At 39.8% G+C, this 23,827-nt stretch overlaps 4 protein-coding genes across 7 annotated transcripts; 2 read left to right on the top strand and 2 right to left on the bottom strand.

Moving 5' to 3' along the window:
• Positions 1-448: 448 nt before the first annotated feature.
• Positions 449-4,213, top strand: LOC129583209 (tubulin alpha chain-like). The gene is made up of 8 exons (XM_055474908.1): positions 449-754; positions 865-1,084; positions 1,672-1,973; positions 2,293-2,541; positions 2,880-2,963; positions 3,053-3,179; positions 3,281-3,348; positions 3,665-4,213. Exons 1-8 carry the CDS (start codon positions 752-754, stop codon positions 3,959-3,961), a joined length of 1,350 nt encoding a protein of 449 aa, XP_055330883.1. The 5' UTR covers positions 449-751; the 3' UTR covers positions 3,962-4,213.
• LOC129583185 (smoothened homolog) lies at positions 3,444-10,068 on the bottom strand. 4 transcript variants are annotated; one of them, XM_055474879.1, is made up of 13 exons: positions 9,907-10,068; positions 8,774-9,495; positions 8,267-8,485; positions 7,972-8,159; positions 7,520-7,766; positions 7,329-7,452; positions 7,164-7,250; positions 6,747-6,855; positions 6,440-6,637; positions 5,887-6,146; positions 5,072-5,128; positions 4,497-4,618; positions 3,444-4,357 (listed from the first exon to the last, which is right to left on the bottom strand). In XM_055474879.1, the coding sequence occupies exons 2-13, from the start codon at positions 9,206-9,208 to the stop codon at positions 4,337-4,339; spliced, it is 2,067 nt and encodes a 688-aa protein (XP_055330854.1). In that variant the 5' UTR covers positions 9,209-9,495; positions 9,907-10,068; the 3' UTR covers positions 3,444-4,336. The 4 variants fall into 4 exon arrangements, with proteins under 4 accessions (XP_055330854.1, XP_055330863.1, XP_055330844.1 ...); XM_055474888.1 differs by having other exon boundaries at positions 8,774-9,268; XM_055474869.1 differs by lacking the exon at positions 9,907-10,068 and having other exon boundaries at positions 8,774-9,850.
• A 7,098-nt stretch (positions 10,069-17,166) lies between these two features.
• On the top strand, positions 17,167-20,156 carry LOC129582417 (ras-related protein Rab-38-like). The gene is made up of 7 exons (XM_055473933.1): positions 17,167-17,482; positions 18,021-18,416; positions 18,792-18,867; positions 19,098-19,231; positions 19,307-19,357; positions 19,648-19,791; positions 19,879-20,156. The coding sequence occupies exons 1-7, from the start codon at positions 17,444-17,446 to the stop codon at positions 19,987-19,989; spliced, it is 951 nt and encodes a 316-aa protein (XP_055329908.1). The 5' UTR covers positions 17,167-17,443; the 3' UTR covers positions 19,990-20,156.
• On the bottom strand, positions 20,016-22,233 carry LOC129582428 (survival of motor neuron-related-splicing factor 30-like). The gene is made up of 6 exons (XM_055473944.1): positions 21,987-22,233; positions 21,676-21,878; positions 21,516-21,603; positions 21,162-21,286; positions 20,955-21,081; positions 20,016-20,468 (listed from the first exon to the last, which is right to left on the bottom strand). Exons 1-6 carry the CDS (start codon positions 22,047-22,049, stop codon positions 20,280-20,282), a joined length of 795 nt encoding a protein of 264 aa, XP_055329919.1. The 5' UTR covers positions 22,050-22,233; the 3' UTR covers positions 20,016-20,279.
• Between the last annotated feature and the right edge of the window lie 1,594 nt (positions 22,234-23,827).

Here is a 23,827-nt window from a genome sequence, read left to right as displayed (position 1 = left end):
TTCAGTCGTTAATATTGATTAGGGTAATATCTGTAGTTTATTAGGCGCTAATTATCAGCTCGATGACCTTTAAAAATGTCGAATTATATATAAAACAAATGAAATTAAAGCTATACGAAATAGACAGGAAATTACTGATTACTTGTAGAGAAACAATTAACTTTTAAACCTTTATTAACGGCATTTGCAATTTTTTATGTAATTTATGCTAATCATGTAAGTGCACGAAGTAGCTGTAGCCTGTTGATCATACAATCATGTACATAGCAGAATGATAGCAGCCGGTAAAGGACCATGACCTCCCGCAGCGAACTAAGTGCAAAGAGTTATTGCTCCAACTAGTACGGCACTCGCTCACAGCACGGCAGTGTACTGGTACAGTAACATTTGCGCTGATGTGACGACAAATTTCTCTGCGCTGGCCGCAACATCAAACAAGTACAAGTGTACGAAACGCGGGTCTGCAACAACTGCGCTTGACTTCGGCGAGTTAAAAATAATCTTATCTTGGAACCTGCTGGAAGGCGTTGAGTAAATCACGCTCGCGACGAAAATTCGCAAACTTGCGCGTATTTGTTGATCTAGACATCCGTTCAGCGGGTTAATCGAGTTTCCATTCGTAAAACCGCCTTTAATAATAGCTGTAAATCGTCGTACGTTCTTTCTGGCACCAACGGACTATTTTATAGTTCAAGGAATTTTTATATTATTCGAGTTGTCTGGCACTGGATAGTAAACTCCATCATCAAACATGGTAAGCAAGTTTTATCAAGTTGCGGAAATTATGCTGAGAAACCTGGTTAGGTTCATCAATGACGTGGCGTGCGTGAATGAAGTGGGGTTTTTTCTGTGGTTGTCGCGCAGCGTGAATGTATCTCCATCCATGTCGGCCAAGCCGGAGTACAGATCGGGAATGCTTGTTGGGAATTATACTGTTTGGAGCACGGTATCAGTCCAGACGGGCGGATGAACAAGAAAGAGGCCGGAGACGGAAGTGATTCGTTTACGACGTTCTTCAGTGAAACTGGGGCAGGAAAGTATGTTCCGCGTGCTGTTTTCGTCGACTTGGAACCTACCGTAGTTGGTGAGTGTGACGAATATTACTCATGGTATCTGACTCACAGTCTGTTCTTTGAAAATCTGACCAAAACTGCAGCAAATGCACTTTTTGTATCTCTTTAATTATTCACTGTTAATAACGAAGATACGAAGCTCAACCTTTGCAATCGGGTATTAATCTGGTAACCTGTAACATAAGTTACGCAACAAGGAAGTGAAATAATGTGTAGTGTTACTAACGTACTGATTGCTTTCGCAGTTTTACTAAATGACGATTAAATGTTGAAATACCTATACTTCTATATGTTTTAAAGGACAACTTTGTGCACCGTCACACAATTGTAAATTTTTTGTAGAAGGGAAAACTTGTGAGCCATTACATTTAAAAATACATACATTAAGCTGCGTACACAACTGCTGTAATTTTTTCGGTTCTGTTGTGACTTACTGTAAAGACTCGCTAAAGAGTAACGAGTTTGCAATCGTTTAACGACTTATTGCGTGCGTATATCTACAGTATATAACTGTTTTGCTTGGTCGTGATTCATTTGCTGACGCACAACATTCACTGTATCACAGGGTTCAAATTACATGCTGAGTGTCTTCGATTAGATGAAGTGCGTACGGGCGCATACAAGCAGCTCTTCCATCCCGAACAGCTCATCACCGGCAAGGAGGATGCGGCTAACAACTACGCTCGCGGCCATTACACTGTGGGAAAGGAAATTGTGGACGTGACCATTGATCGCATACGCAAATTGGCCGATCAGTGCACGGGACTGCAGGGCTTCCTCGTCTTCCACAGCTTCGGCGGCGGCACAGGATCCGGCTTCACTTCGCTGTTGATGGAACGCCTGTCGGTGGAATTCGGCAAGAAATCTAAACTGGAATTCTGCGTCTACCCGGCACCGGAAGTATGTTTGGTCGATTCAGAGCTGTAGTATCACTAATAGTGTTTGTTTTTCCAATGAAGAGAGACCCATATTTACAGGAAATGAAAAAAGATGCCACCACATCTTTTGCAGTATCATAATTAGTAAAGTTGCCAATACAGTTCAGCTATGAACTGCGCTAGCGGCGACGTAGTTGGCGACTTGATAAAACTATGTTAATAAGGTAATAGTTTGGTTGGGAGGCGTAATTGTGGTTTGCAGTATTTATAAAAAATTGAATACTGGCTTTAAAAGTTTTTTTCTGAAGGTCAATGAAAATTTTGTGTTTTTTCTCGATTAGGTGTCTACCGCCGTGGTTGAACCCTACAATTCCATTCTGACCACGCACACCACCCTGGAACATTCAGACTGTGCCTTCATGGTTGATAACGAAGCAATCTTTGATATTTGCCGAAAAAAATTGGACGTTGAGCGACCGACGTACACCAATCTTAACCGACTGATCAGCCAGATTGTTTCTTCCATCACCGCATCCCTTCGTTTTGATGGCGCTCTCAATGTCGATCTGACTGAATTTCAAACTAACTTGGTAAGTTTGTTTTTCGTACGCAGAATGCAGCTGCGTGCATTTAGTTAATGGTAAAGGTAGAGCGACATGGTAGTCAGCTTGTGCTGAATGGTTGCGCACTGTATTGATGCATCAGTGTCTGGTCTTTGCTGGACTTTCCACCGCATCGTTTTTATAATGAAGCGGTAAGTTTCTAGCACAAATTGGATTAAAGGGCGGTAAACTCGTAAACTTACCGGTTTTCGAAATATATTTCACTTCCACCGTCGTACATCATTGCTGGTTGTTTCTGATACTAATAATAGTAAGTTCTAGTATGTACGTTTTTCAAATTAACTATTAGTTTTTGAACGTTGTAGGTGCCTTACCCACGCATTCACTTCCCATTAGTGTCGTACTCTCCGGTTATTTCCGCGGAAAAAGCGTACCACGAGCAGCTTTCGGTAAATTTTCGGCTTGTGCTTTCGTAATTTTTGCTCCCATTGGTGAAATTTGGCACTTAACGCTGCGTGTGTGTCTGTGTGATATCTAGGTAAAGGAAATCACTAACGCCTGCTTTGAACCAGCTAATCAAATGGTCAAATGTGATCCGCGCAACGGGAAATACATGGCTTGCTGTATGCTTTATCGCGGCGATGTGGTCCCTAAAGATGTTACAGGTACTTTTTACCAAATATACCCTACAGTAACTTATGCAGTGGTGAGTGATTAGACGCTGGATGTTGTGTTACAATCATGTGTAAATTCTTGAACTTTGCAGAGGCTATCGCTGCCATTAAAAGCAAATCCAGTATCCGATTTGTTGACTGGTGTCCAACTGGATTTAAGGTAAGCCGCAGTATACCAGTTTACAAAAATTGTGGCAGCGGCTGATTAGATAATTTGAATAAGATCTGCAAATTGAATCGGATGACTTTGCGGGATATGTTTGGTGTTTATTTCGCTTTAAATATTTTCCAAACATGCTGAGGTTAAATAGGAAATATCAAGATTTCAACTTTTTTAATTAGTGTATTTATTATCATTCATTTTCGGTTGCGAGAGTAAATATCCTTTTAGCAGTTTTAGGTTATATTTCTCGCGACGGCGTAGACTATGCTTAAATTATATGACAAGGTGCAGTTCGTTATGCTGTACTCCTTAGGTTGGCCTGAATTTCCAACCTCCAGCCGTTGTTCCCGGTGGCGACCAGGCTGCGGTGCCACGCGCAGTTTGCATGTTGAGCAACACCACCGCTATCGTGGAAGCATGGGCCCGGCTTAATCATAAGTTCGATTTGATGTTTGCAAAACGCGCTTTCGTTCACTGGTACGTGGGTGAGGGCATGGAGGAGGGTGAATTTAGTGAAGCACGCGAAGATTTGGCAGCACTGGAGAAGGATTACGAAGAGGCTGGTGCCGATTCCACTGAAGGCGGGGAAGAAGAAAATGGAGAATATTAAAATTGGGAGTTTATACCAGTGATATTAAACCGTTTTCGCATCTTGTGGACTATTTGCTTTTAATTGTAATTTTCTCTTTTCTGGCCCTTAACGGGATTATCTTGCAGTCTGGGTCGTTTTACCGTTTTATATAATTATGGCAACATTCAGTGTTCAGTCTACTGCTATAAATGATGAAATGTTGAAAATACTTAGGCAACTAACAATAAAATGAACGCTGGTTAGACTAGCCGATAAAAACCACGCCACTGATCCGTTTTTCCCGATTATATATCACAGCAACAGGAACAAAAAGCAGAACTGTTATTGACACGGCATCTTGGAAGCACCAAGATCGCAGAATGCAATGAGCTGGACTGTTGAATTTCGCAGTCATCAAACTTCTGCGATGGTAAACTACAACAGTTAAGAATTATTGAAATGGATATATCATATTTCACTAGTTTTTAATACATAAATATAAAATATTTAAATACATAAATATCAATGAAGTCAGCAACGGATGATACTTTTTTTTAAATAAAAAACAGCTTACCGAGACATCGCGTCCTGATCCTTTGGAACGCGTCCGGTTCAGCCGAGCGCGTTTGGCCTCTTCTTGCCAGTTTTGCAACCTCGTAATTTGAGTGAAGTCAGCAACGGATGAGATTTTTCTTCCTACAGTTACAACCAATATTAACGCAAACAGTCATTGTAAGAATAACACCGAATTAATTATTCCAACATGAAAATGCACTATTATGAATCTATATTAAAATTGACGAAACACAAAAACTGGCCGAACATCCAGTACAAGTACAATTAAACAATACATGTCACAGATATTCACTTTCAGACATCTTTTTAACAGCTGTGGACAGTTTATAAAATATAGTGTTATGCTTACATGTATGGATGTACCTACGCTTCTGTAGTACGTCCTCTGGTGTTGTTGTGCACAGCTGCACATTTCGATTCAACACGATTTCTTATAGCTTCAAAATACTTGCACAATTTTATAATATTATCGGAATTTCAGATTTTTTAGTGCAAGTGAGTTGTTGATAACCGTATCAGCCAAATGGGGGAACACAACTGCCAGCTTATGGAGTTTTATTACGAAGGTATTACCGGGTGTGTTTTCGGTGACCTTTACCACAAAGCGATACATAAATGGACTCATGCATCCTGAAAACAGTTGACCAAAACAGTCTTGACAATTTACACAAAGACGTCAGATCACGAATACCGAATGTCAATTTGGGCCAAAGCATGAGTGCACTTGAACTGGAAGCAGCGTTTCTCAGCGAGTTAAATTTTAGCATGAACAAAACGCCAGTTTTGATTTTCTAAAACAAGATATAACAAACTTTTCGAGCAGTTCTCATATACTTATGCAGATGCAAAATTTTAAACGTTCCTAATTTTTTTACAATGTTCTTAACCAGTTGCTTGCACTTTTTCTATCACCAGGAAAACCGACATAGCAACAAATGCTAACTGACAGTACTCACTCCATTTCCGATTTTTGTGTTTTCGCGCAATTAATTGCATTTAATAACCCAGGTTGTATCCCTTTATGGTTAGACATCTTGCTTGTGAATGTAATAGCAAGTCGACACTGCTTCCCGTAATTATAGAAAATGTCATCAATCATTTCAATACAGATACGTATACGTACTCGTAGCTCCTGTTTCTCATGTTCTAGTCATTTATAAATACTGCCGTAAATATTATCTCGAAACGTTTAACGACGTATGAAAATTACTGTTAAGATTGCGAACTGGCTTCCAAAGTTCCATGTAGTAAATTTCGTGTCGTTGCACTGATTAACTGTGAAGCAGCGATTAATTACTTACTGTAACGCGGTTAGTATGCTAGCACGAGAGCGGTTTTCAGGAGCATAGAAAAACGCTTGGTCTTTTGGGATTTGAATGATTTCTTACCAGGAACAATAGAAGTGCGCCGAAATCGCTGCGCCAGTGGAGTCATTTCAAAAGGTACGTTCTGTACCGGATCAGATGGTGTGTGCATAGGAACTTCATGATCATCGACGATTAGTGCCGGAGATCCCACATCGTGATCGGGGTTACTTTTTTTGGACTGAGATCGGGGACGATCAAATAATTTTGGTTTGCTTATCAGACTATCCTTTTGTGATCGTTGTGATTCTGATCGAGTCCGATAGTCGGAATAAGGCTCTTCGCTACAAATGGATAGTAATATTATGTATAAAGTAGTGTCATCTATTTAGATTAAAAATATCCTGCTATACTTAATTTTCGACAGACGTATATAATTAACCCATAGATAACGTTTTTAGCTAAATATTTTATTAACTCATACGAAATACTTAGATATTTTAAAAAGATAATCACGAGTATGCCATATCCCAAATGAAAGTTTATACTGCTGTCAGTGCTGTGTAACACAGCTGCATCTATCTGTACTTCAAGACATTAAAATACTGCAAATAATTCTTGCAATCAAATTACATACGGTATTTCTTTGCCGGTTAGCATTTTCTTCCAGCGATTTATGTTAGCAATATTCCAGGTCCACGTGCTAATCGTTATCCCATTAGCGAAATACGACAGGATCAAACAATAGTAAACAGCCAAATAGGAATTCTTCACGGATTCCACTATGGACAAGCATTGTTTAGGATCCGTAAGGTTTGCTGGCCAGAGCTGACACCTGGCAAAAAAATTATGCGTTTCCACACTTTTTGCTGTGTTGAGATGGCGAAAATTTTTTTACTGAAAATGCTAACATTGCTAGTGATAGCTGCATGGGTAATCCTTACTCGATATATTCTTTCTGTTTTGCTCTCCAGAATGGCTCGTTATGTACGACGCCCCAGAATCCTCCAAATTGGAATACGTGGAACGCCGTTATAAGCACACACAAGCTACCTGCCAACGTGAATTTGTGATGTCAAGTCCGTAAAGTCAGTTTTTGAACAAATACATACATATACGTTTACACCTATGCCGATTAGAATAAAATAATGTTAAAGCTAAGAAGCTTACAGAAATATTTATTGTTTCCGGTATCAGTATTAATTTATCCGTTGCGGACTTTTGTACTTTTTTTTACTTAAACTATTAGTACTTACAAGCAAATTAATGACAATGACAAAATAAACATATCTGTATAACAGTTTATGTTAAGTAATCCATAATTTATAACATTGAAATGAATTGCAGTACGAAATTCTTACCGACTAGTCGTAGCCGACGCAGGACATTACGCTGCGTTTTTAGTGTGCCGAACTGACTCAGCTGCGATTGTCGAAGATTTAGCCAATCTAAGCAAACAATTGTTGTCGGTGATACCATAACGAAAACGTGTGGCATAAGGGATCATGAAATAAAATTATTCTTACATAGTACAATAAAAACACAGGCTACGATGAGGACCACAGCGAAGGGTGCCAAAACAAATAGCGCCTTGATCTTGTGTTTCAGCGGCGAAATCCAGCATACGCCCAACATAGAATTGCCTTCCACCTTTTTAAATGGAAAACTCCATGTAATGCTGCCGCATTTACACTTCAAATTGTCATTCATACCATACCGCGTGTAAGAAAACAACAGCAATGGCCACGATGATTGGAAGGACAAAACCGGTTCCATGGAAGAAAACCCAGCTGGACTGGCTTAGAGTGAATAGCACAGCTTTGCTTTTTCTGTAGGAGTTGATAATTTTTTGGAAATCCAGGTAACAAGCAAACATCAAGTGGCCGAACCACACAAAACTGGACAGTGTAAATACGTATGTCAGGAAAAAGGTCAGTAAGCATAACCCAACGCGATCCGTTCCGCTGAAAAATTCATTGGTTTTGTTAAACACGTATGTATCTGTAGTTCTGATAACGTTTAGACTAGTTAAATTTATTAAAACCCTTTTAGTTACCGTACTGCTTATTCCCTGGATTTGTTAATTTTTTGGATTTTGATTTGTCTTTCATGCTCCGTCCGTACAGCAAAAGACAGTTAAAAACGCATAAAAACTATATTCCCGCTTACTCGGCATAACGGTCAAGCACCAGTCGTAGCCCATCATTAGAGCACGTAGTGATATTCCGTATACCGGGGAAAAACTGGAGTAAGTATCCCAGAGAGGACAGTACAAATGAGATGTTCATCATTAAGGCACACGTATCCGGATTGAAACCGATTGCTTTGGCCACACGAAGTTTAAGTATGAGAGAAACCTGTTGAAATTAAAGCGAAGCAACATTGCAACGGCAAATTAGGAAAAAGGAGCATCTCAACGACCCTATATATTTCTATTTTGTGGAATCATAAAAATTTTACTTACCATTCCAAACGTATTCAGCGTCAGGCACAACATCACAAAGAACAGCATCACCATTCTAAAAGAATTCTGCTCGTTGTAACTTAAAAATGGATCCTCACATCGGATTCCGCATTCGTTAATGTCAGTGTAGAATCTGTGAGCATCGTCCGTACGAACAAGAGAATCGGGGCATATTCCAATTGAAAAATTCTGTAGACTGGTCATCTCCAGCGTGTATTCCTAAATATTAAAAATACGCGCATTTGGTAAGCCAATACAGGTATTTACATTAAGCACTTACACAGTTTTTTGTCAAATTAAGTACTGTTTAAAGGGCATAATGATATGATGGATGACTTTTTTATTAGCTCTACATATAGATATATGCATAGACTATATTCAGACTATTGATCCAAATTATATCCAAAACCGCGCTGCAAATAACCATTTGAAATGTTTACACAATTTAACTATTGACTATTTTAGCTTACAGTATTACTGTATTGCATTTTCATCCTAGGCCCCTACCATGTCCAAGGTGTTGTTATCCTGCGCATACAGATAGGGATCCGAGCAGTTCCCAAAGAAATTCGGCAGTCTATCCACAAACGGTGCACAAGCCGCTCGCATTTGCTGGCATACATGGCGTAATAAATAATATCTGCGGCTTGCATGACATTTTGGGGTTGTTAATCCACAATAGATCGGTTGAAACAGTCTCCAGCATTCAGGAAGATATCGCAAACTGTTCACTACACTGTCCGTGAGCGGTAACGGAACACCGGTCGCACCGGTACCGGCTACTCGGCTCGTGTAAGGAAGTGTCACATTCAGACAAGAGCCATCCTCCACCGCTGCACACTGTGTCCTTGTCTGAGCGATGACCGAAAAGTTAAGCAGATTATTGACAAACAATCCAACAACCAAGAAACTAAATAACGTCGCCGCCATTGTCCTACACATGCACGCATGGACCGCACGTCGCCGTAGATAAATTCGGACCAGAAGGAAGCTGTATCAAGGCTGCAAACGATACGAATTGCGCATTGACGACATGGTGTAGTGGTAACATAACACGGTAGTGATAGCACGCGTGCGGCGCATCAGGGTTGGAGGAAATTTCGAAATTTACTGGAAAACATTTATGAGCATGGCCGGAATTTTATGGATTCCATCCGGATATTATCAGACTATACGGGGATGCGGCAACGGAAAGCACTATTTGCTGATAAGATGGGCAATGGCATCTTCTGTGGTTCAGCAATTTATGGATGGTAATTAAATTTTGATAAAACATTTAGAATACAACAGTTGTCGGCGCTTACGCTACTGTACGCATGCTGCCGCAAATGGTGCAAATATGCCCAGTGGTAAATGCTGTCATTTCCCGGAAAGCAAGAGTAATTTGCGCGAAATTTCACAAGTAATATGCACTGGAGTTGCAGCTGAAATTATCAGTTTTGCCAAAAAATTGCTAAAATATATTATGCCTGCAGTAATGTGGCTGCGGGGCATATACGTATGCAAGTTAACAGGGCACGTTAACGTTAACGTTAACGTTTGCGCGTGTGTTAGCATTTTGTTGTATGTACTGTACCACAGAACATAATGCCGATGAAGGTACTGGCATGGCACTGCATGGTACTGGTATTGTACATTACCTGGTAAACTCAAGCGTTCGGACAGTAATTACAGCTGTACATGTAGCGCACTGCGGTCACAAACATAGCCAGATAAAACATGGCACTTTAAAAGCGGTTCTCAAGTGGGTGATAAAAAGTATGTACATTTAAATTAAAGGACTTGCAAATTGGCAGAAGCCCACATGAAAAGTGTGTTTGCAGCGTGCTGTAGCAACCTTTGCTTATCGGCAATTTTCTGTGCATTATCAGCTACTGAGACGATCCTTTTCACTGCGTTCTATAGTTACGCGTGTTTTGTATCTATGTATGCATACCGGCTTTGGAACCGTCTAATATGTGCTCGTATTAGATGTAATTATACGTATTTTTATTTATTTGGCTTCTGTTGCTTATACAGTAATTTATACACCGGCTTGTTGCCTTGTTTGCCTTTATGCCTTGTTTTCTATGTTTTCTGTATACTCTTTCTGTTTCTGTTTCTGTTGTTTTCTATGTTTTCTGATTGGCTTGTTGCGCAAGCAGGTATACTACGGTCGGTCTTTGCACTTTTATCTGACGCAGTTATCTTATGTCGAAACACATACCGTAGATATGTAGTCAAAACCACATGAGTTAATGATCAAAATACAATAGCTTACTACCCTAGCGATCATTGCTATTTGTACGTGTGTTGTAATAATTAGGTATACAGTTACACTACTATACAGAATACTTACAATTGCATCGTAGATCGTACGAAATACAGAAGCCAAGCAAAGCGCGTTCAAGGTGGATTTTACACCGGTTGAACCCACACAGCTCCTGAAAATCCAGTGTCGGTACATTGTCAGCTATGTCGGAATGAGAAAGGTCACAATCAATATTAACTGCTCGGAAATTCTGAACTTCTGCGGCTTATTCGATTTCGTGCAATTTAGTTTAAGTTTTAGACGGATAAAGGACGGTTGCTTTTGTTGGTTTTTTCAAGCGCGCCCTTTCGTGATCCACAAAAAAACGGACCGATTAAGCTTAAGCAATATACACTCGAGTTTATCTTAATGAAAATGAGTTCCGTTATTCTTCATAAGTCGTATACAGCGCCTCTTCCTGTACAGCATAATTTTCTGTGTGTACGTTTTCTCGTGTGCTAAAATTTGATATGGTGTGGTTCAAAACAAATACAGAATGTAGAACAGCAAAAGCAGGAACCACAATCGCTGCTGACCAAAAACACGACTTCGAACATTCGGATTTGAGCTGCCATATTGCGTTGACAATACTGTCTTCTATAGGCGATTGCCTTGTGGCCTATCGTCATAACGGATTGTCGCGTTAATGACTATCCAGGCAGTATTTATCCGGTCTGGAGGAACACCGGATTACAATTTAATTCTCTCTCAACAAACATGGCAATTAACCAATCATCAAGCCAATAATAATATTAATACTGCCATCATCTAGGTGTGTACTCACTGTACTGTACATGCTCAGAATTTATAAACCTTTCATTATATTGGTGTATTAAGTTATGTATAGAGTATGCGCAATATACTCGTAAAATAATTACAAAGATTCAAGCAGGCGTTAACAAATCTATCTGTACATGATTGGAGCTTGGTAATGGCACGTTGTTGCTCTAGAAAGTTGGCTAACGATTTGAGGGGACTTTTTCCCCGTTGTTACTGTCTGTTCGTGAGCCTGGGTCATTTTACAAATTAGTAGCTGCTATATTTGCTTATACATATATCAGTTATGATCATATACCTGTCGCACAATATTTTTATACAATGGCTGTTGTTTATTAGTTTTCCTTTTCGTATAAAGCGTGCATTCATTTAAATTAATATGATTTTCCATCGAAATTAAGCAAATTATTTGGATTAATAATCAAGGAAAACATAGCAAAAAGCGAAAATAACAAATGTGGTGCACTTGCAGTAGTCAATCAATGTCATCTGACTGCGTAATAGGTGACACATCAACTATATCCATGACCCATAATATTTGCTGGAACCTTTGCATTCATGGCAACTTTTCTGTAATAACATTTTGGCAGTCCATTTTTGTTTTATTGCAGTCGGATGCGCAAACTGACTTTTTCAGTATTTGCCAAGACCATCCGCGTGGCTGGCCGGAAGGGTCAAGATCGGCTTAAAGGTCAAGGTTTGCGGCAGCGGCTGCCAACGTATCGTAGCATCCCGCGTCCAAACACGTAGGTAAAATCGGCGACACACTTGCAAATTTATTGTTCAAATTAAATCCAAATAATTAATAACAATACCACTTAGCATGGACAATAGTCATGGCGTAATTAGGATTAATTCTGTCTGGCACAACGCGCTTTATATTTCCGTTACTTTCGGCGAGGCAAAGCAACAGGGAAAGCACCAGTACCAGCAGCTGGGTTTTTTGTTATCACGGGATATATCGAGTAGATCTAGGCTAGCGCTGCGATCTATGGCCGGAAGTTGACGGGGACTTTTTTCGCGTCGTTCAAGCACAACGCTGACGCTTCGCGCTGAATGCAGATGATGCTGCTGTGCGGCAGTTGCATGTTGTTGATGGGAATGGGAATGGGTGCCCGTTGTGGTGGCGTTGTGCTCCCGATCGCTTCTTCTTCTGCGTTGGCGCATAAAAAACCACATTGTGACGAATCGGATGAATTGTAATTTATTATACAGACGCAGCAATCTGGAAATCAAGATGATCAGTGGGAGAATCGAACCGTGGTTACAGGGCTATCGCCGGCATTTGTTTCGTCGGAGAAAGAAGATCAGATTGAGATAATCGCGCGCATTAATTATTCAGCAGACCACACTTCAGACAATTATGCGCATTAACGAAAGACACATAAATACAGCACGAGGAATAGGCAGCCTAATGTCGCTCCACGTAAGAAAGGTTATGTCTGTAATTCCGGCTGTAATTGTAAAATGACATATATTGATATGATACAGTTAGAAGCTCTTTATTAAACTGGGTGAGTAAATGACAAACCTACTACAGTACATATAGCTCGAAATATACCATAATTATGTCTAATACAGTCTATTAATAAAATCATTGATAGACAACCTAACAGGTTATAACAAACTGCGTATATATAGATTACAGCAAAATTTCATTTAATGTACCGTACTTGTACTGCTCTGAAGTTCTCAACTAAAATTATACAATCATAATATTACAGTCTTACGCGTTATCATTCCGTAACCAAAAAAGTGTAGCATCGTGTACAATATTTTCTATAGTACGACCAGTCCTATCTGCAGTATTTTCTGCAGTACACAAAATAATCATTTTTCACTTCACGTACAATTTGGGCAAAAAAACTTGCCCATATTGTACATTAAGTGCAACATTATTATTTTGGGTCCAAATTTTTTCTCTCTATATGCACCTTATTAGGAAAGAAACCTGCACTTGCAGTAATGGCTTCAAATATTTTTAGAATTATTCGTGAATTGAAATTTGCGGGGTACACATTTTGCCATGCCGGCGGTCAACTTACACAGCATTGAGCACCAAGCTACTCTGTAGAATGACATGATGTAAACGCACTTTTTAATTATCAACCACTTTACGCTGTTGTTCCCCGCCGTAATTAATTATGATTATTTTCTCAGTAATAAGGGAGCATAAGTTTTCTTAAGAGGTTTCTTCCGTCACAGGAAGCGAATTTCAAATGTTGATATGGTTTACCACAACGACACGCTTTGCAGAAAATGTGTTGGAGAAAATTTGTTGTGCGACAGACTGTGAATAACGAGGCTAACGATTCAAACCATTAAGTATGCGTCACCACAAATTAAGGGGAGTGTTGCCGTTAACACAGCACGAACATTCAGCGGAAATTAATTTGGCGTACGCCTGATAAAGTAGACAGAACTGTTCATTTTTAATGCTTTATACGTCTGCAAATTTGCTTTATCCAGTTTCAGTCAATTTCGTTAGGCGAATACCTTGTAACGTTTTTGACTGGACAAAAATAAAATGTTCAGCTGCTTATTTAGATATTTTACCTATTTTTTAATCCCTCGGCAGATTTTCTAAATAGGAAAATTAATTTTTAATTACATTGTATCTCATGAATATTTGTAGAAAACCATTTAAGACTGATGTTTCAAAATCTTTGTTCAGTAAAACAAGCAAAAGCACTTCTTTTGGATTCAGAGTTTTACGAATCTGCCGTATGGAGACTATATTTTCGCCGGTAACGGTAAAACTGGAGTTTTAGTATGTGTCTCACTTTCAAAAGATTACCCGAGGGAAGCAGGTGATGACTTGTAGTCGCGTAAATCCTACGACCATATGGTTATACTTGAAACCCTGAACCAGTTCATAAAGAAACACCCAGTGACCTTAGAGGCAGCCAGATATAATGCAATTACCTATATATGTCCATCTCATAAATATGAAATGTAAGAAAATAAATGATCGACAAATTGAACACAAGACTGACCTTTTGTCAAAATTCTCGATTTGGCCCCATTTTAATGCACGTAGGTATAGTAATAAATGCGTGAAGTTACAAATATTCCAGACACACCGTATTTCTTCCAAAAGTGCTAAACGACAATAAAAATAATGGAAAAGTATTTGGTCGCCGATAACTGCGTTGATATGGAAAAAATAATATCCGTGTTTAATCTGCCAGCTGCATGAGCCGGTTTTTGATTCGTTAGGGATATCGGAAAATGCGGGATCTCAACTGACTGGACTAAATCTGATGAGAGCGTAAAACAACCCCGACTGGTAACGTCCAAATCTGCTGGGATCAAAAGATTTCATTTGCTTGACGTCGATAGCATGGCCAACATTGTCAACTGCCGTACATATAATATAGCGCGTTTATAGCTGACAAAACTTTCAGCAGTGTCCGGCTGAATTATACTGGGAGAGATTTCGGCTAGGGAGAGCAAATGGGTCTGTTATTTCAAGGAGGATGGATAATGATGACGGAAAAGAAAACGCTGCGACCGGCGCGCGCGTTAGGAATATATTTTCTCAACCACCCGTTGTGCCGACTGTTTTACAATGCAGATGTCCCGCGAATAAATTGCGCAGGATAAAATGCCTGGATATATGCCGCAACGTTAGTATCGTCGTCCATTAATGGCCATTATGTTGCTGTGTGGCCACAACAGATGGGAACAACAGGAGTTTTCTTATATGCCAGCAACGCTAGTTAAACACGTACAATCCGTTCCTTCATGATGCAGCAACACGTCAGCGTCAGTTACAATTATGCGGTTACAATATATTTCGTACTGCGGGTCACTGTAAAAAATTACTTGTACAAAATTTGTATTGTACAGCGATAATCTTAATCGGCGTTGGCAGGTAATGTCAATGCAACAAACTGGATGCTGGTTTCCACATAACTTGTCTGTCATAGTGATGAGACGATTCCATTAAGTTCATTCCCCGGCCAATACGACCAAGCAGCGAATGTACCGGAAGTGACAACCACATTTCTTTCCTGGGCCGGTTTCACAGGCGATCATTGCCAAGCGCCGGCTGCCACTTGTGTGGCCGTACGCAGGGTCATAGAATACATTGTGCTAGTCAGAAAATATGAGCCCACGATATTTACCCACTCATCGTCAAGCTGTACTCTTCGCGGTCCGGGCAATGTGTAGAAATATTTGTGGAGTTAACAGACAAACAATTAATGCTTTGCAATATTCGTACGGTTATGTGTATCCCGTTAAAATTCTACTCTAGATCAGTCATATATATCGTATTTAGGTAGCTGCGGCTGATGAGAATTGCGTTTAAAAAAACTGCTGCACGCGCATAATAAAAAAAACTGTCTTCTGTTTTGACAAACTACAGACAAAGTGTTTTGATTCCCGCAAGCTCCAACATAAGATCTCAAAATTTTGTTACAAGGAGGCATTTCCAAAGTTTGAAGCTAATTTATGGCCAGCATATGTATAACACACACATCTTTTGGCCAGCATATGTAACCTCTTTATATATACATTTAAAAATGATTAAAGGGGAAAAATGTAATTTATTCATGTTCCAAACAATAGTTCGGGTTCCACACAATGGAAAACGTGTATCACTGCATAAGAGATTAAATCGATGTCACTTTACTGTATCTGCCGAACGCACACAATTGCCATTTTGTTTTGTCGGGTGTGCATTAGATCTGGCATCAGTAAAAACAACAATCGTTTTTCGATAATTCTTATCAGACTGGTTGGGTTTACACCCTGACCACAATGCACTGATTATGGAGTAACGAATTAGAAGAAATATGCAAAATTTGGGAAACGCGTTCAAAACGTGTTAGTTGATCTCAATTCGAATTCGTAAAAATGTTAATGAGGCGCAGTGATTCGTGCAAATGCCGGTTAGTAGCGGAAATACGTTCAATACTCTATATCACAGTAGCGAGAGTGTTTATACACAGTGTAGTCCCGCTCAAGATGTTTATTGCATATTGGCAATATAAACCGTAACCCAACCACAACGACTGTTAAATTCACATTTCCGGTCAAACCCAAAAGACACTTGAGTCGGCCCGAGAGCCGGCAGTCAGTTTCCGTGTGTTTATTGACACTAGAAGGAAAAGGAAGATTTACTTTGTTACAGCATAACGTTTGCTTTAGCATTTTTTCTCTCCCTTCGAAGGTCGATGTATCCGTGTTCTTGAACGAATTCGAAGAAACGTTCTTCATGCGCGGGATAATGCAACGACCAGCAAGGAATTTCAAGTGCACTCCAAACGGCGCATAATACCATGATATCGATATCAGCTATGTTGCATAAACTATACACCCTTTCCGTACTAATGTATTAAAGTATTGGTGGTATTTCGTTTCCTAAATTAGCCAGAGTTTTTATTTCTAAAAAAAACTTCACAATATTTTGCAGATAAAGTGAGCGCACATTTGGTCGAACTGTTAAAATCTGCAAAAAACACTGATTTTGTATACTGGCATACATACTCTTATACCCAAAGCAGCAGTCGACATACTGTTATACTTATGCAGTAACTAGCTGTATGTAAGTACAGATACTTATGTATTGCCCAAACTTTGCGTGAGAACCTAAAAACGTAATAACTGCGTTTAGCGATGTTTTGCTCAGTATAGCCGTACTGTTTCAGTTCTGAGAAACAACTTATAAACGCCCTTTGCTCATCTTAATTATCATTAATTTTCGCATTCGAGATAACGCGTACAGAGTCTTGTTATCAGTTAAGCAACTGTTTACCACAGATAACAAATGTGCTCGTTTCAGACAGCGCAGGCGACAGGTGCATATCACACGACAGAGAAACCGTTGAAGATGAGCAAATCCAAAGGAAAACCTTCAAGTTTCTATTTCTGATAATTAATATACAACTTCGAAAATTAAAGTGGAAAACACTATCAATACAACATTAAACGTTCAGTGGGATCTAACATCTTTTTTGAATCGGTACATTCGTACGCGGAAAAGCCATAACTGCCGTTGTTAAACATTTTGGACTTACAAATTACGTTTACGACTACGACGTAATAAAATCTGTGATTATACGAGCGAGGAATCGGAAGAAATATAAAGCCTGCTGCACATCATGTCGGAAGTCTTGGAAGAATTCCGGTCACGGCTAGAGGTAATTCGAGGCAGTGATGTTACTGCATGCTGTCCCAGTCCCACAGCTGAGAAAATGCTTCGTTTCGTTTCGACGAAAACACGAAAGCAGCAAGTGCTGTAGCTTCTGCAGAAGACAGTATCTCATCAATAATTCTTACAAAAATGAGCTAAGTCTATGCTGAACTCTGTCACTTGGATCCATTAATTAAGATACTTTAGCACTTTATTTCATAATGCGGTTAATTGTCGAAATTATAATTAAATTAAGCTTGAACAAATGCACCTCAGATTAATATTATATCGATAATCGATTTACCTGTCCATGTTAGTCTTTTAATTAGCCCATGCACTTATGATCAAAAGTTTTTGCACAGATTACCATTTTAAAATTTGGACACATCTCTCGGATGGAATATATCATATATAGAAATCTGTAATTGTGCTTTACAGATTTCTAAAAATTTTTGCTGCTTTCTAAAAATTCTAAATGGGTTTTGTTTTCTTATGATCCTTCCATTTAAAGTTAAAACTAGAGTTCTAAGCCTGCTTATGTTTAGGAGATAAAAAGTCCGGTGCTTGTCACTGAACCAGGAATTTCGGAGCAAAAAGTCACGATATCCACAGTCGAGCCAGTTATTCCAGCTATCCATTCTGTACCGGCAGTCGCACCAACAGTTAACGCGAATGTCAGTAAAACAATTAAAGATCCAGGAATCGCTCCGCAAACTCAGTCTGCTCTACCCCCTGCCATTCCGTCGACATCCAGAGGCCTAACAAATGGTTTCCTGCCGAACATCGAAATACCTGCACATTCCTCATCCGCTGCGCGGAACGATGCCAAACGGAAAGAAAAGCTGTACAAAGTTCTCATCATTGGAGACGTGGGAGTGGGAAAAACCAGCATCGTCAAACGTTATGTTCATCGTTTCTTTTCGCAGCAATACCGGGCCACGGTAAACAAAAGCAACCATAACGGTTTTTCAATGATTATTACGGATAAATCCTACCATGCACGGTGTCCGTCGAAGTACAGTAATTTAATTAATGAGGATGTGAAAGTTAATGAGGATGTCTGTCTTGTACACAGTATTTGCATTTTGCAGTGGGTCAGTTTATATATACAAAATATGCATTAATGCATACATGATACATGTAAGGTGTCACTTCCTAACGATACTGTAAGTTCCTGTGCATTGACCGTCAGCAGCGAAAATATGCGTTTACAACGGCATCCATTTTTATTGGGCTTGTGACCTTTGTGGTTACACAGTTACACCAGTACACAAGCAATTTTGTCATTAATCGTTTCATGCATATGTCATTTTCAGATTGGAGTGGATTTTGCGTTAAAGATTATAAACTGGGATCAGAATACGATTATTCGTCTGCAGCTGTGGGATATTGGTAAATTAGTAATGCAAAGAAAATCCTATGGTTGTATTGCTCTGACAGATTGCGTGCGTTGTGCAAGTGTGACGTTAATGTATCAATAGCACACAAAGCAATTACCCGAATGTCTTTCCTGAATGGTGGCCTATTGATCAAAAGCGAGTTACATATAATTATGATTTATGACCGTCAGATTGCAAGTGACAATTGACATGACTGTTAATTCCCGTTTTCCTTCCCTGCAGCCGGTCAGGAGCGATTCGGGCATATGACCAGAGTGTATTATAAGGACGCAGTTGGAGCCTTTATTGTCTATGACATGAGTCGCTTAGCGTCCTTCGATGCGGTTTCCAAATGGAAGAAGGATCTCGACATAAAGGTACCCACAGATTCCAAGAAAACGCGATGTTCACGCGCCATATTACAACAACTGCTAATTTGTATCAATTTTCAGGTAGAAACACCTGACGGAAATCCAGTCCCATGTGTTCTTTTAGGAAACAAGGTACCATAATCAATAATGCGTCGTCGTTTAGTCGCTAACTAATAATAATGCCTACAGCGGTAAATGTGTGCACTGTGCAGTATGCATTACATGGCTACGTGATTTCCACTACTTGTCAACTCAATGAAATGGAAATAAGCAGTGCAGCTTCTATCTGAACAATGTGGAAATAGGACGGAATTAATCGTAATTAATCAGAATCATTATAGTAAACGTTCGTTTTACAAATTAATATAAAACTATTTTCGTAAATACATATATCAATGTTTTCCAAAATTTCTCCGAAACAGTGCGACCAAGCGAAAGACAGCCAGATTCCCGAGGGAGCTAAAATGGATCATTTTCTACGCGAATCTAATTTCAGTGGGTATTTTGAAACGTCAGCAAAGGAAAACGTCGGGATCGATGAAGCCGTGCGCTTTCTCCTTACAAAGGTAAGGAAACTGCCGCCATGAAAGACCAGCTAAAAATATGCTTGTGTCTATCAGATTTCTCCAAGCGATCATTATGTCTTTTTCCAGATAATTGAAAATGACCGGCCAATGGTGCTGGAGCACGATGCGGAGCGGTTTAAACTGGAGACAACAACGACCGTTACCCCACCGCCTCATCAAAAGAAATCCTGCTGTTAGATTAATTCTTCTTCAGAACTGCACTGTTTTGTCAAACAAGTATTCTCTTTTGATTTCAACACTACTTCCGAGTTCAGACGATATCCAAACTCAAACCATGCAAGATCTGTACTTATCGTAAGTACGAAACAAATCTGGACGATTCAAAGAAAATCCGAATGAAATAAGTGTCATCGACTAAACATTTTCGTATTACCTCCCGAAGTCCCAACTAATAACGAATTTCCAACAGCGAAACTGTATACATAGCTGCTTGCAACAGCCGGAACAATAAACACAACCATTAAGACTTAGTTTGTTCGTGGATTGTAAAGGGTGGATTTTTTCGTTACCAACGTTTTCCCTATAGCTGGTGCAGCATCCTTCGTCATTGGTTTCCCACTAATTCCACATGTACCCACTCCAACGCGTCCTTGCGCCTGCTCAGAGGTGGCGAAAATGCTCTTCTTTGTCACACCGGCGTACTGCTTTCTGGTAGTCTACAAAAACAGTTACGTTTTGATTCAGCATATATATATACAGAAATTATCCTACAAATTAACTTAATTAACATTAAAAACTGTACGTGGAGGCCTTTTTTACAAAAAAATGCGTACATTGCCGCAAACCTTGGCCATTCGTACGAAGTAACACAAATAATTAATACTGGCAGGCCACTACATTTTTCTTCGATACTCCTACAGTATCTACGAAACTTTTGCTAAAAATCGCTATGTTAAAAACGAAAACAATTTGTCACCGCTTCTCAGCAAGAATATGGTCTTTATCATTAGTTATTAATATTAACTGTATGCAGACCAACATACAAAACTGGATTTATGATCAAGAAATTAACTAGTCATTGCTACACACGTAAAGGATTGGTTTGGTTTGGTTATACATTTACCAATAAGCATGTTACGTACAGTACATACATGGATAGTACTGGATACTCGTACGATTAGTAATGCGTTCTTGTGCGTTACCTTAGTCTGAAAGTTTTTCCATTTGCTGGCTTCTTTTTCTCTAACTTCTTCGATCTCTTTCATTTTGTCGTTATACTTTTGACGCTTTTTCTTTTTGGCTTCAATCTGCGCTTTCAGCTGATCGCGTCTAGGATAAAAAAATAAATAAAAACAATAAAGCAGATTCCTCCCATCAGCACAAGCGTAACAAATTACAGATCCACCCACTTGTTTTTGGAGGCCAACCGCTGTTCCATGGCGACACTAGTGGAAGGAACATCTTCATACTGAAATTCTGTGGGACGACTTGGCTTTTTAGTCTGTACAGCTCCGGGCTTCTGGAGCGTCGATATCTGTGCCCAAAACCCAAGTTTCTCATAACAGCTCTCTTTTCGTTACACCAAACCATGTCACGTGAATATACAACTGAAGTTATTCCACTCAGTTAAATTTTTATCACAAACTGCACAATTAATAAAAAAATCAGATAGTACGCAAACATACACAGACAAAAATGATTTATTTTTAATTTTTAACACTATCACGCGGAAAAATTGGGGATATTTTTACTGGCAATCATACCGGAGTGTTATCTGTCGTATTGAGATCCCTAAACTCCACCACACAGTGTCCATCATCCGAAATCTGTTTGATAACTGCATCGTAGAACCTGGGGAAAACAGTAACCGTGCTTTGCACAACAGCGAAACTCATCTGCTGAAACTGTTTTCAGCTGACTTACTCGCCATCCTCCGACCATAAAGCCACGCAGGCATCGCCTTCGTTCCAATCAGAAAGAGTTTCTTTACTATCATCAGCATTAGCGGGAGCATTAGTGCGAACCTGAGCTATCAATTCCAGCGTCAGATCAATGACTTCGCGTAGATTTTGCTGAAGAGCCAGGAACTCGGGATTGTCTGGTTGCTGCGTGAGCGCTGCTTCCACCTGCAGAGAAACCACATGTTCGGGAAAATGGATTGCTATTCAATTTTAAGCCGTCGTACAGCGCTAGGATCTCTGCTTCTTTCTCATTTTTTCGGGATTTCAACTTACCTGACGCAGCTGGAGTTTGTAACTCGACAGAGTTGTAGGCAAGTCTTGTTCAGCGCCTGCCATATTGATGGACGATTTGATTAGGCTATGTATCAGGAAACGATCTTGTCCTGGTCGGAAATCAGAAACTGAGGGCTGGAACTGTAGCTTCCTTAAATTAACCAAAAACGTTATAAGTTTATCAATTCTTCACGCAGATTTTTAAAAAATGAGCATGTACTGTACACCGTGTGAGAACACAAACTTCAAAGTGAATAATATTTAAAGTGTCGAGGGAAAATCGAATTTACTAAAAATCAAGCGTAACTGGCATTCGACTGGGTGATCGGGGAGACGATACGCTGCTGCATACGCTACGTTGCGTACACTTTACGGAACGCACTTCACACACGCAACTTTCCGTATCATGTCTGACAATTTTATTAGCAGTTTCGATTAAAATTTAAACCAAAAAATAGCAATCCAAAACATTGTAAACGCTTGCATAATATTATTCATTCACCCTTGAGAATTTTCAACTTTCGCTTCTTAGAATCGTCACTTTTTGACCATTTTTTACCAACCTTATCGTTCATCAACTTGACATAAAAATGAATCCGTATTTGGAAATAATAAGTTGCACTTTTACGAAAAATTTCGGTCCAAGAGCAATCAGCAAGGCATGGGGACCGTAAATTACATTTTCTGGTAACGAAATCCTCCATGGCGTATTTTTCAGCGAAAGCAAGAAGTAATTGGCGCGGAGAAAGGTAAAGGACTTCGTCAATCTGTTTCTGGAATATCCGCTCAAGACTGCACATCATGTCATAAAAGACACCCCCAACAAAGTTCAAACCTCCGTCGTCTTTCATTTCTGTCAGTTGGGCAAAATCAGGAGTCCCTTTCGAAGAATCTAACCAAAATAGCTCCAACCGACAAGAATCACACACTTCGGCCTCCAGCTCTTTTCTTTTATTTGTGAATCCGCTCAAATAATAAACGACATTTTTGACAATGTTATCTAGCTGGAACCCTTCCGGTAAAGGTTCTAGTTCTGGAATAACTGGATCTGATTGTGACAGCAGCGCCAGGGTCTTAGCCGCATCGAGCTTTTTCGAGTACTCTTCGGACAAGTCGAAAATGTTCATTGAACCAATAACATTCTCATCGTCGATTTGCTCGATATTCGTTTTCAATTGCTCGCAAGCTTTCTGGATATTATGGAACGACAGAATTCGAAAAATAACCAGCATGTTCTCAACTGTTGGATTGATACAGGATCCTCCCAGTTGTCGACACCGTGCGAAGTATCTCTAGAAAACAAAGAATCATGGAAAAGCTATAAAGAGTTTGCCTAGTATGGTAGAGTATTACCTCGTGCATATCGTTGTTTAAATTCTTCGTTTGAACGTAAAGCATGCCTTCAGCGAGAAGTTCGGTAGAAAGCCTCTTTATGCTATCCAGGGTCACAACGAGGTGGTTAATTGTACGGTTGCAAAGCCTGTCTTTCTGGTGAACAGTTTTCTTCCAACGCACCAATCGATCAATATCCGCTTGGATCTTGTCAAGTACATCATTCTCGAAGCGAATGGGAGTGCGCCCAGGATGAGGATCGGCCAAAGATGAGTTCATGTGATCGATGCAGCCGTTAAAAAACTCACAATACCGCCGCGTGCAAAGGGTTTTACTCATACGCCCGGCATCCTCAAGCATTTCCAGTGTGCGTGCGCTTGATGCTGACAGCAGTACAGCCGCATAGTTTACCCTCTGTTGATTGAAGCCATCGGGATAAACCATGGGCTTTTTCAGTTTGGGATGCATTCTAATTCCTTTGCGATCAGTGTGAGTATCGATGTCGTACA

The sequence above is a fragment of the Paramacrobiotus metropolitanus genome, unplaced genomic scaffold (genome assembly GCF_019649055.1).
Source record: "Paramacrobiotus metropolitanus isolate TYO unplaced genomic scaffold, Prichtersi_v1.0 Parri_scaffold0000002, whole genome shotgun sequence".
Taxonomy (NCBI): domain Eukaryota; kingdom Metazoa; phylum Tardigrada; class Eutardigrada; order Parachela; family Macrobiotidae; genus Paramacrobiotus; species Paramacrobiotus metropolitanus.
Note: the sequence above shows the minus strand (reverse complement) of the source record. Positions and strands in the feature narration are given on the sequence as shown.